Here is a 14,292-nt window from a genome sequence, read left to right as displayed (position 1 = left end):
TTGAAATATAACACAATTTTCATACATTTAATAATATTTATTGTACAATATACTTTCCATCGTTACTTATGACTTCTTGCCAGCGCGATGGCAACTTGTAAATGCCATTTTTTTTAAATGATTTATTTTTAGAGGCGAAGAACTCAACCAGTGCTCGGTTAATATCAGCTTCAGTTTTGAATTGTTTTCCCTGTAAAAAGTTTTGCAAAGAGAGAAACAAGTGATAATCGGAGGGTGCCAGGTCTGGGGAGTATGGTGGATGCGACAGAATTTCCCGGCATAGCTCTGCGATTTTCTGACGAGTCGCCAAAGCAAGACGCTTTCAACTGGATTGCTTGCAGGAATCAGCAGTTTCTAAGCACTTGAAATCTCGGATCGATTTGTTTCTCAATTATCTACGATCACGTTACTAAGATCGTTGTATCCTTCAGGCAAATCTTTCTTCGTGCCACTTCTTTGCTGACGCATGCTCATGTAATTCTCGCGAGTGCTTACTAATCGTCGAAGCGAAACCTATCTCGGCAATCGGATTCGAGTCGAGCTCCGACTTCCACAGGACACGTCACTCTCTTATGTCAAATCAACCAGCTCAAAGTTGTCCGGAGGGTTGTCGTCACCGGAATCGTGATCTGGATGCACCACGTGATCCTTCATCGCTTTTCTGTTTCTGGCTAACTCTGCCCTCCGCTCGTGGACATTGATAGGTTTCACATAGCGATCTTCCTCCTCCTTGTTCAGCATAGGCGACGTCTCCACAGCGCAATCATGAGTCGGTGAAGAAAGCACAGCGTGATTCGGAGCAGAGACCATCGTCAGATAATCGTTCTTTCCGCCATCCAGCAGAGTCCTGTTCATGTCGAGGTATGGGGCGTTTAATTCGATGTAGTGCTGAAATTACCAATTTCGTTTTCAATTGAGTCACCCAGAGATAATTTGAATAAAACGCAAATATCTTCGAAAATTGTCATGACCAACGATATTTATTCCACATAACAATGGCCTCCAATTATCGATTAACATATGAATTATGCGAGAACATGTTCCGGTATACAATTCTGTATAATGTGATACGAAGATGTATGATCTGTACAAAGTGATGGAAAGATCGCACAAGGAACTTACCGCTTTCACATTGTCCTCCAACAAATTTCCTACGCTATCGACTAGTTCCGTGAAACTCGGGCGTAGAGAAGGCTCGGCATTCCAACATTGACACATTATTTCATATCTGGAAATCATAAATTGCAAAGCATGAATTATCAATTACAAGTTACACTGTACGTACGGTCGACGTTGATATAGTTAACTGTGCCGTTCGGAATATTTGAAAATTTACATTCAACATAAGGCTTGCGGGTCTCATGATGTTAGCGACAGATTGTTTTTAACCGAAGGCAGATAGGCCGAAGTCGCTACACATTTAGATAATTTATGGCAGGTCCAGGGGTTCGCAAGGCCAGCCTCTCAAGGCTACAGTTTCCGTCAAAAGGAAGGTGATGTCTATGTATGTGGACGTCTATGTCCGATGTCTATGTAGCTCGTAATTTAGCAAGTACACGATGGAGAGCATACGTTGATATATGTTTAGAAAGTCAGGCATCTTTAATCTGTTTTCTTTCACTTGTTATCGAATATAATTGATAATGCACTGTCCCGATTCGTTTCCAAATGAAAAATTTTGTGTGAACCTACACTTCGGGGATGGCATATTCAGGCTGCTCCATTCTGTAACCCTCGATCAGCTTCTGGAACACTATCTCCGCCTCTATTCCAGGATACGGAGTCATAGCCAGCGTAAAGAACTCCCACAGTACTATGCCAAACGACCAAATGTCCGATTGCGTGGAGAAAATTCGATCCCTCATTGTTTCGATGGCCAACCACTTAATGGGTAATGGACAGTCGCTTTTCTTTTTGTAAGTTTCTTCTTTGTACATGCTCTTGGCCAGGCCGAAGTCGCATATCTTCACTACATTGTCATCGGCCAGCAGGATATTTCTAGCGGCCAGGTCACCGTGTAATACCTGTACATTCATTTTTTTTAAATGGTATATATGCGATCCGACATTTGTCCAGTAACTTATCTCCAATGCAAATGAAATATTGCAAAAGTCACAGTTCACTATTTAATTGTTATATAAATAGACTGCAGATATTACGCTAATTCGTAGTAAGTATAGAACATATAGAATTGTCAAGCACAAAACAAAGTGAATACTACCAAAAATGATTGATATTTTCATTTTCATCTAATTATATAGTTCGCTTTGAAATAGAAATTTTCTGTATAGTACAGTTCTGATAGAATTATTTGAGACGAGAACTCGCAGAAACTCACCCTTCTCTGGCTGAGATATTCCATTCCACGGGCTACTTGGAACGCCCAGGACAAAAGATCCTGCGTGCAGATTGGTTTTAAATTAGAGTCCCCGTAGTCTCCCCGACAACTATGTTCAGTGGAACCGCAATATTGTACGGGATCATCTGCCGACATACCGATGTCTTGGAAATCGGTAGCTGCAGCGTGACACTGCACCGAATCAGATTCCGAATTACAGTTGATATTGGCAGAAGATGACAACTCCGCAGATTTAATCCTATCGTGCAGACAGATAAGAATAGAAAAGCGTCCGCACCGCAAACTCCAACATGCATCAATAGTTTCATTTTATTAATTATCGGAAGCAGACTAGATGCACTATAATGCATAATTGCATTTAATGTGATCTCGAATATCTAATCATAATTTAAAATAGGTTAAATTGTGCAACAATTCGTTCTATAGAGAAAGCATAGGACACGTGCAATGTCCTTTTGCGACCATACGAGATAGATTCCTCGTCGTAGTGTTGTTAACAGGTAACAAGAAACATGAGGGCGAAAATGTAGCAACGAACCTGTTAGTAGTGCAAACACCACTAGTTCTCTTCAGTAGATCAAGACCGATGCTGAGATCTAATTTGCCAGTTGCTAGATCGATTTGATTGATAAAGCCGCTTCTGTGGCTCAATAAGTAATCGTGCAAATTTCCAAATCGGCAGAATTCTACGATCACTAACAATTCACCTGGATAATCAACAGAAATCATTTAATTAAATACGATATTTACTTAAACGAAACCTACAAGCTAACAATATCATAAATGATTTAAATTGTTGTAAAGAAAATGCAATGAACAAACTTGAACAAAAGCAATTTTGAATTTGCAAGTTATTTACATCTTCAGAAAGTGCTTCAATTCACAAACTTTGTAAAGAAGAAATGAAATACTGATAGTAAATAAAGAATAAGAAAAATGTGTCCATAAATGGTCATTTACAAGCCTCATATGAATATAGATGCCTTTAAATACGGTTAAATTAACCTTTGGTGCTAACTTAACAAAGGGTTAGAAGACGTACGTTTCAAGATATTTCTTGTGCAAGCACCAAGAAGGTTGACAACGTTCAGGTGTTTGCCAAGATGTACCATGATCTTGAGTTCGTTAGCAAGTGCACAGATATACACGAGATTGGGAGCACGGCGGACCATTTTCACAGCTACAGTAGTAATTGCCTCGCCTTCGCAAATGCCCAAACCTTCTGCTTTCAAGACTACGCCGAACGCGCCGCTTCCCAAGTGTTTCCCTGTAAATTGATACTACATCATTATTACCGAAAATTATTACCGAAACCTACACCGTCCAACACAAATCTGAAATCTATTTTCTTGATCACGGAAAAAAGTTCTAATTTTCAACTATACAAATTGTTTGGTAGTGAACTGTAAAAATTACATGGTTAATTCTTACTTATAACAATTGTGTATACTTTCCCGAATATAATGGTATATTTTCGTATAACATTCGAACAATTTGAACATGTTCAAATAATATTTACGTAGAGCAGATTTAACACACCAATTTTATCGATCGAATTCAAATTTGCCTTAAAAAGTATAGGTCTGAAGACAAATTTTAGCATAGAGCAATATAAGGACCTATTTTCCAGAAAAATGTCAAGAAAAGATTTTCAATGAAAGCTTACCTAATTTCAATTTTTCCCTGGGAAATTCCCATTTGTTGTCATAAGGGAGGAGATCTGCCTGTTCGTCTACAGTCAAGTCCGGATTCAAACTCTCGACAGCTCCTTTCTCAAAATGCATAAGACCAGCCTCCATTAATTCCCTTCTCATTATCTGGAACATCATAAAAAATGGTGTAATTGTTGTGGAATCAAATGGCGCCGCGTAATACTACAAAAGTGAAGTTACCCTATCACGGCAAACCTTGAGGGCAAAGTAGATCACCAGGATCAGAACGACAATTGCTAACATGACAACCAAAATGATTAGAGCTATAGGTCTGTTACTTACAATCCTGAACCCTATTGATTAAAAAGAAGTTAAAGTGGAATTTCGCTCTCCTGTGTGTGTCTGCACTGCTCAATTTAACAAATTACCCTTTATCGTTATTCGTTGAGAAACTTCTATTTTTCCAATTCGATTTTCTGCTCGGCACACGTACTCGCCGCCGTCGACTTCCAATGGATATTCTAGTTCAAGTTTCTGAGAGTTATTGGATAACTTGTACTTTTCATTAATAACTACCACCTGTGCACCATCCTGAGAAAAGTATGTCGATTTTCAATGACTTGTACCAAGATAAATATCCGAATACGGTAAAATAGTAAAAAAATATAAACAATAAAATATTACTGTGATTAAGAAATACAATATTGACTTCTAATCGATTACCTTAAACCAACTGATGCTTGGGATAGGCATACCATCCGCAAAACAGTGAAAAAGCACTCTCTTGCTACCTTGGCTCCCAAGATCAATGATTATCTCCTCTTTCTTCAAATTGGTATCTGTAATTATAGGCGCTCGTGCAGCTGAAAGAAGAATAATATTATCCAGCAATACAACATTCAACCACCTTAGGAATTAGCATTTCGAATTACCCTTCACTTCCAAACGATATCCAGTAGACCGAGTCAAATTGCCAGTGGACTTCCCTATACAAATATATTCCTGCGAGTCCTCGATTTTCACGTTGTGTATCTTCAAAATTGATCTGTACATATGTTGAGTCCTCCCTCGATCGATAGAGATTTTATCTAAAAGTTTCAGCGTATTATTCTCGGATCGTTCATTGAACTTTATTGGTGTTTAAAATTAATTGTAGAAAAATAAATTTTCTAACGCGTTCTTAGCGTAAATATTGGAAATCAAATGACCAGATTGTACGATTGGACCACTTTCGCTACTCCAATTGATGATGTCCGAATAATTTTGATTCGAAACAGCGCAGATCAGCTCCCAGTCGTCACCCTCTGCCACTGGTTCCTTCGTGAGAATGATACCGAATTCCCCATGTTCGCCTAAAATATTTTGAAGCACGTTGTAGCATCTAAAGAAAACGCGTATTAGGCTGCGGTTACAGCGGATACGTATTCGTACGAAATAGCATTCTGACGTCAGAACAATCGATCCTATAAATTCTTATGTGCGAGTGGTTACGCTAACTGCGTTTCCTGAGTCCAGGAGACTCTCGAAAGCATCAGAACGTTTGAACCATCGCGTGATGAACAATCGGCGGCTTCTGTTTCGTGAAATGTGCCTAGATATTAATGCATAAGTAAACTGCAGTGTAGTAGTAATATAATTTCATCGTCAGAACGAATTTGTCTTTCAAACGAGTTTGATCTCTCACATCGACGCGTACGTAAAAATAAATGTAATCGTGGAAATACCTTAACCCATATTTAACTGAAATAAAATTGGAGAAGATTGGTCGAGAAATGGACACCAATAGTAATTATATTTACAATAATGTAGATATTTAAAGCAATTAAGTTAGTTATTGATAATTATTGATATATTGATATATTGATATATGATATCATATATATGTATAATATATATATATATGATATATTAATATATGATATCATATATATATTATATATATGATATATTAATATATGATATCATATATATATATATATATTATATATATGATATATTAATATATGATATCATATATATATTATATATATGATATATATGATATATTAATATATTGATCGAAAATCATGAAAATGAAAACATTTTTCACCCTAATGTGATCGCGAGTCTTTCTTCCGAAGGAACACATAACCGAAAATTCGGTTCTCTTAAAATCCCATATTAAGGAATAATAAAATCCTTCTTAAGTTCTTCCAATAATGCGTGAAATTCTCCACATAATGGCCACAATAGAAATAGTTTATTCACTTGCTTGATTTGATCACTTAATAAATCACTTAAAAATAAAATTTTTAAAACCAGATTCTCTAAACGGTAAAACTCGTCGACGTCGATGTAAAAATCCTCCATATCGAATATGCTGCGAAAAACTAATGTCTAACCGCGGAAAGCATCATGCATGTGACGTAGTATATGGAATTCGTCAGAACGCTAGTTCGTACGAAAACGCATCCACTATAATCACAGCCTTGAAATGTTCACGAGCCAAGAATTACGCGAACTTTGGTACAGCACAGGTAATGAGCATTCAACGAGACAAATTATGGTAAACTTAAGTATTTCAGCAAAAACCTTTTTTTGTCCCTTAATACTTTTATAATATTGTCGAATCAAATCCGCAGTCTAGTTATAATTCAAAAGCATTCTGGCTCGCTGATCGTGAAGGGTGTGAACTGGTCCCGTTCTTACCGGAAACAAACACGTTTTCGGTAGCATTTTCGCAGCCAACAATGTTGCACGCCATGCAGGTAAGCTCGCCAGACATTTCAGTGGCCATCCATACCGTAGAGACCAGTCGAGTCACGGTTCCCTTTTCCTCGTAGTTCTGTACGAATATCTCTCGATTTAATTAATCGGTCGCAGTCAATGCAACGACTTCGGACTTCAATCAACGCTAAACCACCGAGCCGGTGAGAACGATCGATGCCACATTTTTCGCTCGAGACATGTTAAAATTATGAATATACGTTCATGGAAAATGTTTGAATCGATATCGTCATTCAAGCAGACGTTATAATGAAAATGATGTACTGTCTAAATATTGGGTTGGCAAGAAAGTAATTTCGGTTTGCATGAATAGATAGCCTTATGTTTGCATTGTCATTCTTTTGTTATAATTTTAAAAATTATAATTATATATTATATAAATATACATTAATATAATATAATATAATATAAATATATATATATATATATATTATATTATATTATATTATATTATATTAATGTATATATATATATATATATATATATATATATATATATATATATAGTGATGTCACATCCTCCATATAGCTCCGATCTTGCACCATCGAATTGTCATTTATTTCGAAGTTCACAAAACTTTATAAATGATAAAAATTTCAATAATAACGATAGCCTCAAATCGCGCTTGATTGAACTTTTTACTACTAAGGACCAGAAGTTTTATGAGCGCGGAAACATGAAGTCACCAGAAAGATGGCAAAAGGTCATCGAACAGAATGGAAAATATTTGACTGATTAAAGTTCATTTTCTGTGTAAAAAAAGTTGAGTTTTATTTCACATTGAAATATCGAAATTACTTTCCTGCCAATCCAATATACATATACGCTTTACACCATTTTAATATTACTGTATATTTGAACGAAGGTTTATGAGGGAGAAGAACTTTTATGAGCGCGGAATCATGAAGTTACCAGAAAGATGGCAAAAGGTCAATCGAACAGAATGGAAAATATTTGACTGATTAAAGTTCATTTTCTGTATAAAAAAAGTTGAGTTTTATTTCACATTGAAATACCGAAATTTCTTTTCTGCCAACCCTCTTACGATTCGTTCTAGCTAGGTTTGGCGTTAAAAACATTGCGTACCGTTAAGTACTCGAGGGTGCCATCGTCGCAAGAAGGATAACTGGGACACTTGCGGTAACTCCAGGTAATATTCGGTTTAGGGAATGCTCCCACGTAGCATTCTGTCTTTAGCACCTGATTACGAAAGTAGTACGAGCCTGGTTTGCTCATATACACTTTCGGCCCAACTAAAAGACTTATCTTCGATTAGGACGGACAATCGTGGAATCGACAGAGCAACCGCGGTTAATATTTGTCACATTTCGTTTAGGAACAACGAATACAGCGCGTACCTGTTACGTCCAACGTAAAGTTCAACGTTTCCCTTTTATACCGATTGCTGGCCTGGATGGAATATGTTCCCGCGTCGCTTATATCCAACCTGTAGATTTTCAATGTTGGATTGCAACATGCATTGTTCGTCGAATATTTAGATTCCTCGGGTGGCGGAAAACTTCTTATGACTTCGTCGCCGTGCAACCTGCGAAACGAAAATTTGGACATCGGGACAATGAGAATGCACGGGTGGGCTGCGAATCTTTGTCCAAAGTGAACGTCTTCCGCATCGATTGGAGATAGAACGGGAAATGCGCAGTTCTTAGAGTTTTCATCTCGCGTACTCGTTTCCATTACGAACATATGAACATTCACGGTCTATCTGTGAGAAACTGCTATCGAGGGTTTGGACATTTAAACGCGTGGTGTCTTCAAATGTCCATGTACGTAACGCAAATGCCTGTTTTCACGCCCGTAGAGTACTCTAGAATAGTCTAGAATACTCTAGAAATATAATGCGATTGTTATTTAAACATTTTCGACGTACCATTCTAGTTCGGCCGAAGGATACGTATCTACATCGACAATCCACTCCACTTCTTCACCCTCATGGCATTCGTAGTGCCTGTTAGGATCCCGAGTTGTCAGGTTGATGAATGGATCGAGCGACTCTAAACATTGACGGGTTCCTCAGGTCATTTGAAGCAACTTCTTCCTTTGCAAAAATGTTCTCCGAGGCACCGTTAACGAGTTATTAACGAAAAACGGTGACCAATGAAAGATCGCATATGGCCGACGCCCCTCCCTCGTGACCACTGCCGCTGCGTCAGGCGGCCGGCGCGACGCGGCATTGGCCGAAAGCGCGAAGCACTGGCCGCGCTAGCTCTCCGATTGGTCACTGTTTTTCGTTAATAACTCGTAAACGAAGCCGCGGATTGTATTTTCGCTGAGAAAAAAGTTTCTTCAAATGACCTCAGGAATCCCTTGTGTTTCCCGAAAATACCATAATGTTATTATTAATACCTAAATCTAGTTGAACCATCTGGCTACTATAGGCTATTATTGACCACGTTTCGCGTGTAACGCTATCACCGCACTTACCATGCACCTGGATGACCATCTCTGATTTCGTCTCATTATAAGGACAGCTGAGTTTGCACTCGTAGATACCTGCGTCCCCGTTGATTACGTACTCGATCACCAAAAAGGCCGTTCTCTCAAAGATGTTACTTGTAATAGCCCGACGATCATTCCATGTATTGATTCTGTTGCTCTGAAATATCAAACTGCTGTATCAAATTCAACTCGGACGAGCGTCGAATGGAACTCGTATGTGAAGATCGATACTTGTCGCGGTGCATTCCAATAGATACCACAGTCAGAATTGTGAATGATTGCGGTACACTTCAGGTACGGAGATTCACCCTTTATCACGTGCAGCAAAGTATCGTTGAGAATTCTTAGTTCGGGCAGAATAATTTCTGCTGAACGAGAACAAAAATCGTAGATTGTTAAAAGCCTATGGAGTATCGTGAAAAATGAACGTTTTACAGATCTATCGTGTGGAAAATGTACTTCTTTTGTTCAATAATTTTCATTCAATTAATCGTTTCCTTCGATTTTCAATTTCTTTCTTACATTAATGATGTAACTTTCTTTTTCTCGTAATTTTACCAAAACCAAAATAACAAAAAACGATGGTAAAATAATAATAATAACTTTTTTTTTATTTTTATAGCTGGGGAAAATCAACAAGATCCTCGAAAACGGTCAAACTCTCAAGGTATGTGGGGATCTTACCCACTAAAAACCCCCACTTACTACGGCATTGCCCCATCCCGGAATTATTATTAACATTATTTCAGGGTAAAATAATAGTAATAATAATAAAGTAGTAATAATAATTAAAATAAATAATAATAATAATAATCTTGTGAGGAAGGTTTTGTAAAGATAGACTGTAAGATGAATATTGTTCAACAAGTGTACTTACTCCGCAAACGTATAATATAAGAGACCGTTTGATTAGTAAACATATTGCATATGTACGTCCCTTCGATATACCTGTCGATTGACGGCAGCATAAATCCAAATTTCGGATCGTAAATTTGTCGTGAGACTTTATCGAACCTAGACTGCACAATGTATTTTATTAAATAACATCTCGCACATTAATTGTACTTATTAGCATTCGTGAAGCCCGCACAATTATACCAGAGCAAAGAATCATTTATCCTTGTCCATGAGTCTGCAGTGTCTTTGGTTTGATTTCAGGCACAATTAATTTATAGAATAAGATATATATTAAATATTTCTATTAAAATGTAAAGGAAATAAAGTAACAAAAGTATTTAATACGACTTGTTCCGTAAATATAAAGTCAATTGAGCCGTTTATTTTGAAAGTGGCTTAAGTCACTTTACCGTAATGAAAAGTGGTGATTTTGTTAATGTCTATACGAAATTATTTATACTGAGAAAAATATCAGTATTCTGAGATAACAAATACAAGTAAATCTTCTCGAAAGTGTTAGCATCCATATTTTTAAACATGTTAAAACGCAAACCCTTAAATATATCGACTTAAAAACAAAGTGACTTATGCCACTTTCAAAATAAACGGCTCAATTATGCCCGAAAACAAATAAAAGTCAGAACAATCGGTCACTTTACGGCAGAGCTCGGACATGAGGATCGCGAGAGCTTGAGTCCCGTCGCGCACGCGCGCGCACACACACACATATAAAGCAGCAGCACGCGCCTAAGACGCTCCGTGTCGAAAAAGGCAACCACAAGGGGTGAGACGCGCGACAGGGAGGCAGGAGGCGTGCTCGCGATCCTCGTGTTGCGAGCTGGTTAATTCCGAGCTCTGCTCTAGGGTATAACCGGCTGCAATACCCTATTCAACTTCATAACAAATCTTCCGCAATTTCGTAATTTCAGCGAATTGAATGCTATCTTTTAGTTCATTTAGTAGAAAAGTTTCGTAACTTCAATGTTATGTTGCTTCACGAATTCGATGGCAACGACATATTTTGATCGATCAAATACCTCTTCTCTAACGAATTTTGCAATCCAGACTTTCGTTCGTGGCGACGTTGGTCGACACGGTACGACAATATCTCCGCCGATATATGTTTCCAAAACATGTGACTCTGCTTGTTCCACGAATCGATCTATTATAGCTGAAACATAATAATTTAACTCTTAAATTGCAGCGTTCTCACATTTGCAAAGGTCTCTGTAGCCCATTAAACAGCTGTTATTATAATTCCTACTTTGAGAAGTCTCCCTGGTTCGACACTGAGATTATGCATAAACTTTCGCAGCTTAATATTGGGTTGGCAACTAAGTAATTGCCGATTTGTTCAATGAAATAAAAAATTTTTGTTACTTGGAACGAAGTTTAATCTGTAATGTATTTTCCATTTTGTTCGATGACCTTTCGCCATCTTTCCGACAACTTGAAAATTCCACGCTCGCAGAAAGTCTGATCCTTTTCGGCCAAAAACTGAGTTAAGTGAGATTTTACAGCGTCATCGTCGTTAAAAGTTTTACCACGAAGGGAGTTGTCCAGGGATCGAAATAAGTGGTGATCCGATGGCGCGAGATCAGGGCTATATGGTGGGTGTAACATCAATTCAAAACCGATATCCATGAATTTTTGCCGAGTGGACAAAGACGTGTGCGGCCTAGCATTGTCCTGCTGGAAAATGACACCTTTACGATTGACCAATCCTGGTCGCTTTTCCTTGACCGCTGCATTAAATTTGTCCAGTTGCTAACATTCACGGATAATAAAAAATAACATAATAATAATAATAATAATAATTTTATAGTATAACATTTACGGATATCATAAAAATGGGAGTGAGAGACATCTATAACTGAAATCGGTAATTACTTAGTTGCCAACCCAATAGAAATCTAAAATGCACTTACACTGAACATAGACATAAACGAAGTTGCTTTCTGAGTCGGTGTTGTTACGCCGTAGATAGTCATCCATGGTGATCATAGCGAGGGGATGATACGAGCAACCATACCAACCAGTGTCCCCAAAGACTGTATTCGGCCGACGAAAGTCGTACCAGTAGGTGCCATTTTCATCTCTGGTTTTGTTCGTTTGGATGAACGATGTATAAGAAAAGACTGTATTAGGCTGTTATTAAAGTATACGTTATAATCACTTCTCTTTACCTTGTATTGATAATATTGTACAGGGTGTCCCAAAATTATTGTACAAGCGAGAAATGAGGAGTTCCCGAGGTCGTTTGAAGTAACTTTTTCCTTTGTGAAAATACAATCCGCGGCTTCGTTCACGAGCTATTAACGAAAAACGTACGGCGCCACGCCTCCCCACTCGTCCACGCTCCGTCCTTACTCTCTAATTGGTCCGCGTTTTTTGCTGGCAACTCGTAAACGAAGCCTCGTAGAACATTTTCGCTAAGGAAAAAATTACTCCAAATGACCTCGTGAACCCCCCATTTCCGGATCGCGAGACATTTTTGAGACACCCTGTATTAAGATTTCATTACTTACGGCACGTGTTCGGTTAACGGGATAAATGAAGAAAATGTCCGAATTGCCATAGCATACCAGCCGCAAGGACTCGCCTTCTTGTATAATCATCTGGTCAGTTGTCGTTGATATAGTTGGTTTCAGAGCTGTTGAGACTGGAATGAAGAGAAAGATACTTCTTCGGTTATATAGAGGCTATTCCATAATTATCTCAACACCCGGAAAGAGGTGGTTCCTGAGGTCATTCGAAGTAACTTTTTCCTTAGCGAAAATGCAATCCGTAGCTTTGTTCGCGAGTTATTAACGAAAAGCGCTGGCCAATGGGAGGCGAGCTCGGCTGGCGCAAGGCGGACGAAGCTCAGTTCCGCTGATTGGCTCGGCCGCCTAGCGCTGGACGAACTCGCCACTCATTGGTCAGTGTTTTTCAATAATTACTCGTAAACAAAGTCGCGGATTGCATTTTTGCTAAGGAAAAAGTTACTTCAAATAACCTCAGGAATCATCCCTCTCCGGGTATTAACATAATTATGGAACACCCTGTATAGACAAATTGACATAGACGATTGCTCTACAATGCATCCAGTAAATGAAATACATAAATATATTACAACATTTCATTCATTGACTTAGTTAACAAAAGATTGGAATTTTCTTTCGATTTAAAAATCGGAGGACATTTTTTCTGTTTTGGCAGTGCAACCAATAATGTTGGCATTTTATTTGATCATGTCGTAGCACGACCGACTGCGATCTTTTCAAAAATTTGATTCAGACAACGCTGGAATTACCTCTGCACAGGCTCGAGAGAAGAACGATATCGAAGAGGAATCGTTGGTGGTGGCCCAGCATTTTTCCGCGATTCTCTTCTCGATACTCTTCCTTTTCTTTCTATCTTTCACTGAGCTGGTACTCTCTGTATGTTCGACAAGGCACGGAATGACGTCACATGGGTACACTCGACTTTCTAGAAGCACGTCACTCATCGGCAAGGATTACAGCCGTAGTGTGCTATCCTAGCCCAACAAACGAATTATAGTAATCTTTCTAGGATGCGACCACACTTCCCGGCAATCCTCTGACCACGACTTATCGACGACGACGGTTCGTCGTTACTTCGCACTCCGCCCGAAGCTGACCGCAACTACTTTTCTCACTGCGATCCACTAAGGCTTTTACGCACGCATGTGGTATCTTTTCGTAAAAGTTGGTCTCAATTCATAAGGTAGTAATAAGTGTCCCCAAAGACTGTAGTCGGCCGACGAAAGTCGCACCAGTAGGTGCCATATTCATTTTGGGTTTTGCGTATTTCGACAGATGATGCATAGAAATCGACTGTATCAGACTGTTTTTAAGGCATATGTTGCAATCGTTTTACCTTTACTTTGCAAACTTTTACTTAAAATGTTCCTGCGTAAAATAATATTATTTTGAAAAATAAAAATAATGCTAAAAATAATGTGCGAGTTGCTAGAGCAATGTAGCCGCATATATATATATATATATTCGTCTCAGTCGAATCATAATTATTTATTACATTTGTTAGATTCATTGTGGCAATTGGTTATGTTTTGTTATTGACCAAATATGTTTCTTTCTGTTCTGAATATATATATTATATAAAAAAATTACATTAATATTATTAATATAATATATA

General features: G+C 38.2%; 1 protein-coding gene across 1 annotated transcript; it reads right to left on the bottom strand.

The window, feature by feature from the left end:
* Positions 1 to 16: 16 nt before the first annotated feature.
* Positions 17 to 13,973, bottom strand: LOC117225802 (vascular endothelial growth factor receptor 1). The gene is made up of 23 exons (XM_076528358.1): positions 13,427 to 13,973; positions 12,660 to 12,793; positions 12,060 to 12,279; positions 11,169 to 11,302; positions 10,112 to 10,253; positions 9,466 to 9,599; positions 9,220 to 9,391; positions 8,666 to 8,789; positions 8,136 to 8,323; positions 7,864 to 8,030; positions 6,700 to 6,835; positions 5,220 to 5,363; positions 4,944 to 5,099; positions 4,735 to 4,874; positions 4,440 to 4,602; positions 4,252 to 4,364; positions 4,026 to 4,176; positions 3,402 to 3,626; positions 2,898 to 3,066; positions 2,339 to 2,597; positions 1,693 to 2,024; positions 1,123 to 1,228; positions 17 to 888 (listed from the first exon to the last, which is right to left on the bottom strand). Exons 1-23 carry the CDS (start codon positions 13,485 to 13,487, stop codon positions 571 to 573), a joined length of 3,888 nt encoding a protein of 1,295 aa, XP_076384473.1. The 5' UTR covers positions 13,488 to 13,973; the 3' UTR covers positions 17 to 570.
* Between the last annotated feature and the right edge of the window lie 319 nt (positions 13,974 to 14,292).

This window comes from Megalopta genalis, unplaced genomic scaffold (genome assembly GCF_051020955.1).
Source record: "Megalopta genalis isolate 19385.01 unplaced genomic scaffold, iyMegGena1_principal scaffold0435, whole genome shotgun sequence".
Taxonomy (NCBI): Eukaryota; Metazoa; Arthropoda; class Insecta; order Hymenoptera; family Halictidae; genus Megalopta; species Megalopta genalis.
This window is presented reverse-complemented; position numbering and strand designations above follow the sequence as displayed.

Excerpts from the sequence above, each read along its gene's own strand:
- LOC117225802 (XM_076528358.1), bottom strand. The coding sequence starts at position 13,487 with ATGCTGGGCCACCACCAACGATTCCTCTTCGATATCGTTCTTCTCTCG. Across the intron at positions 11,303-12,059 it reads CGTTTATGTCTATGTTCAGT|CTATAATAGATCGATTCGTG; the intron begins GTAAGTGCATTT and ends ATTATGTTTCAG. Across the intron at positions 8,790-9,219 it reads GATGGTCATCCAGGTGCATG|AGTCGCTCGATCCATTCATC; the intron begins GTAAGTGCGGTG and ends GTCAATGTTTAG.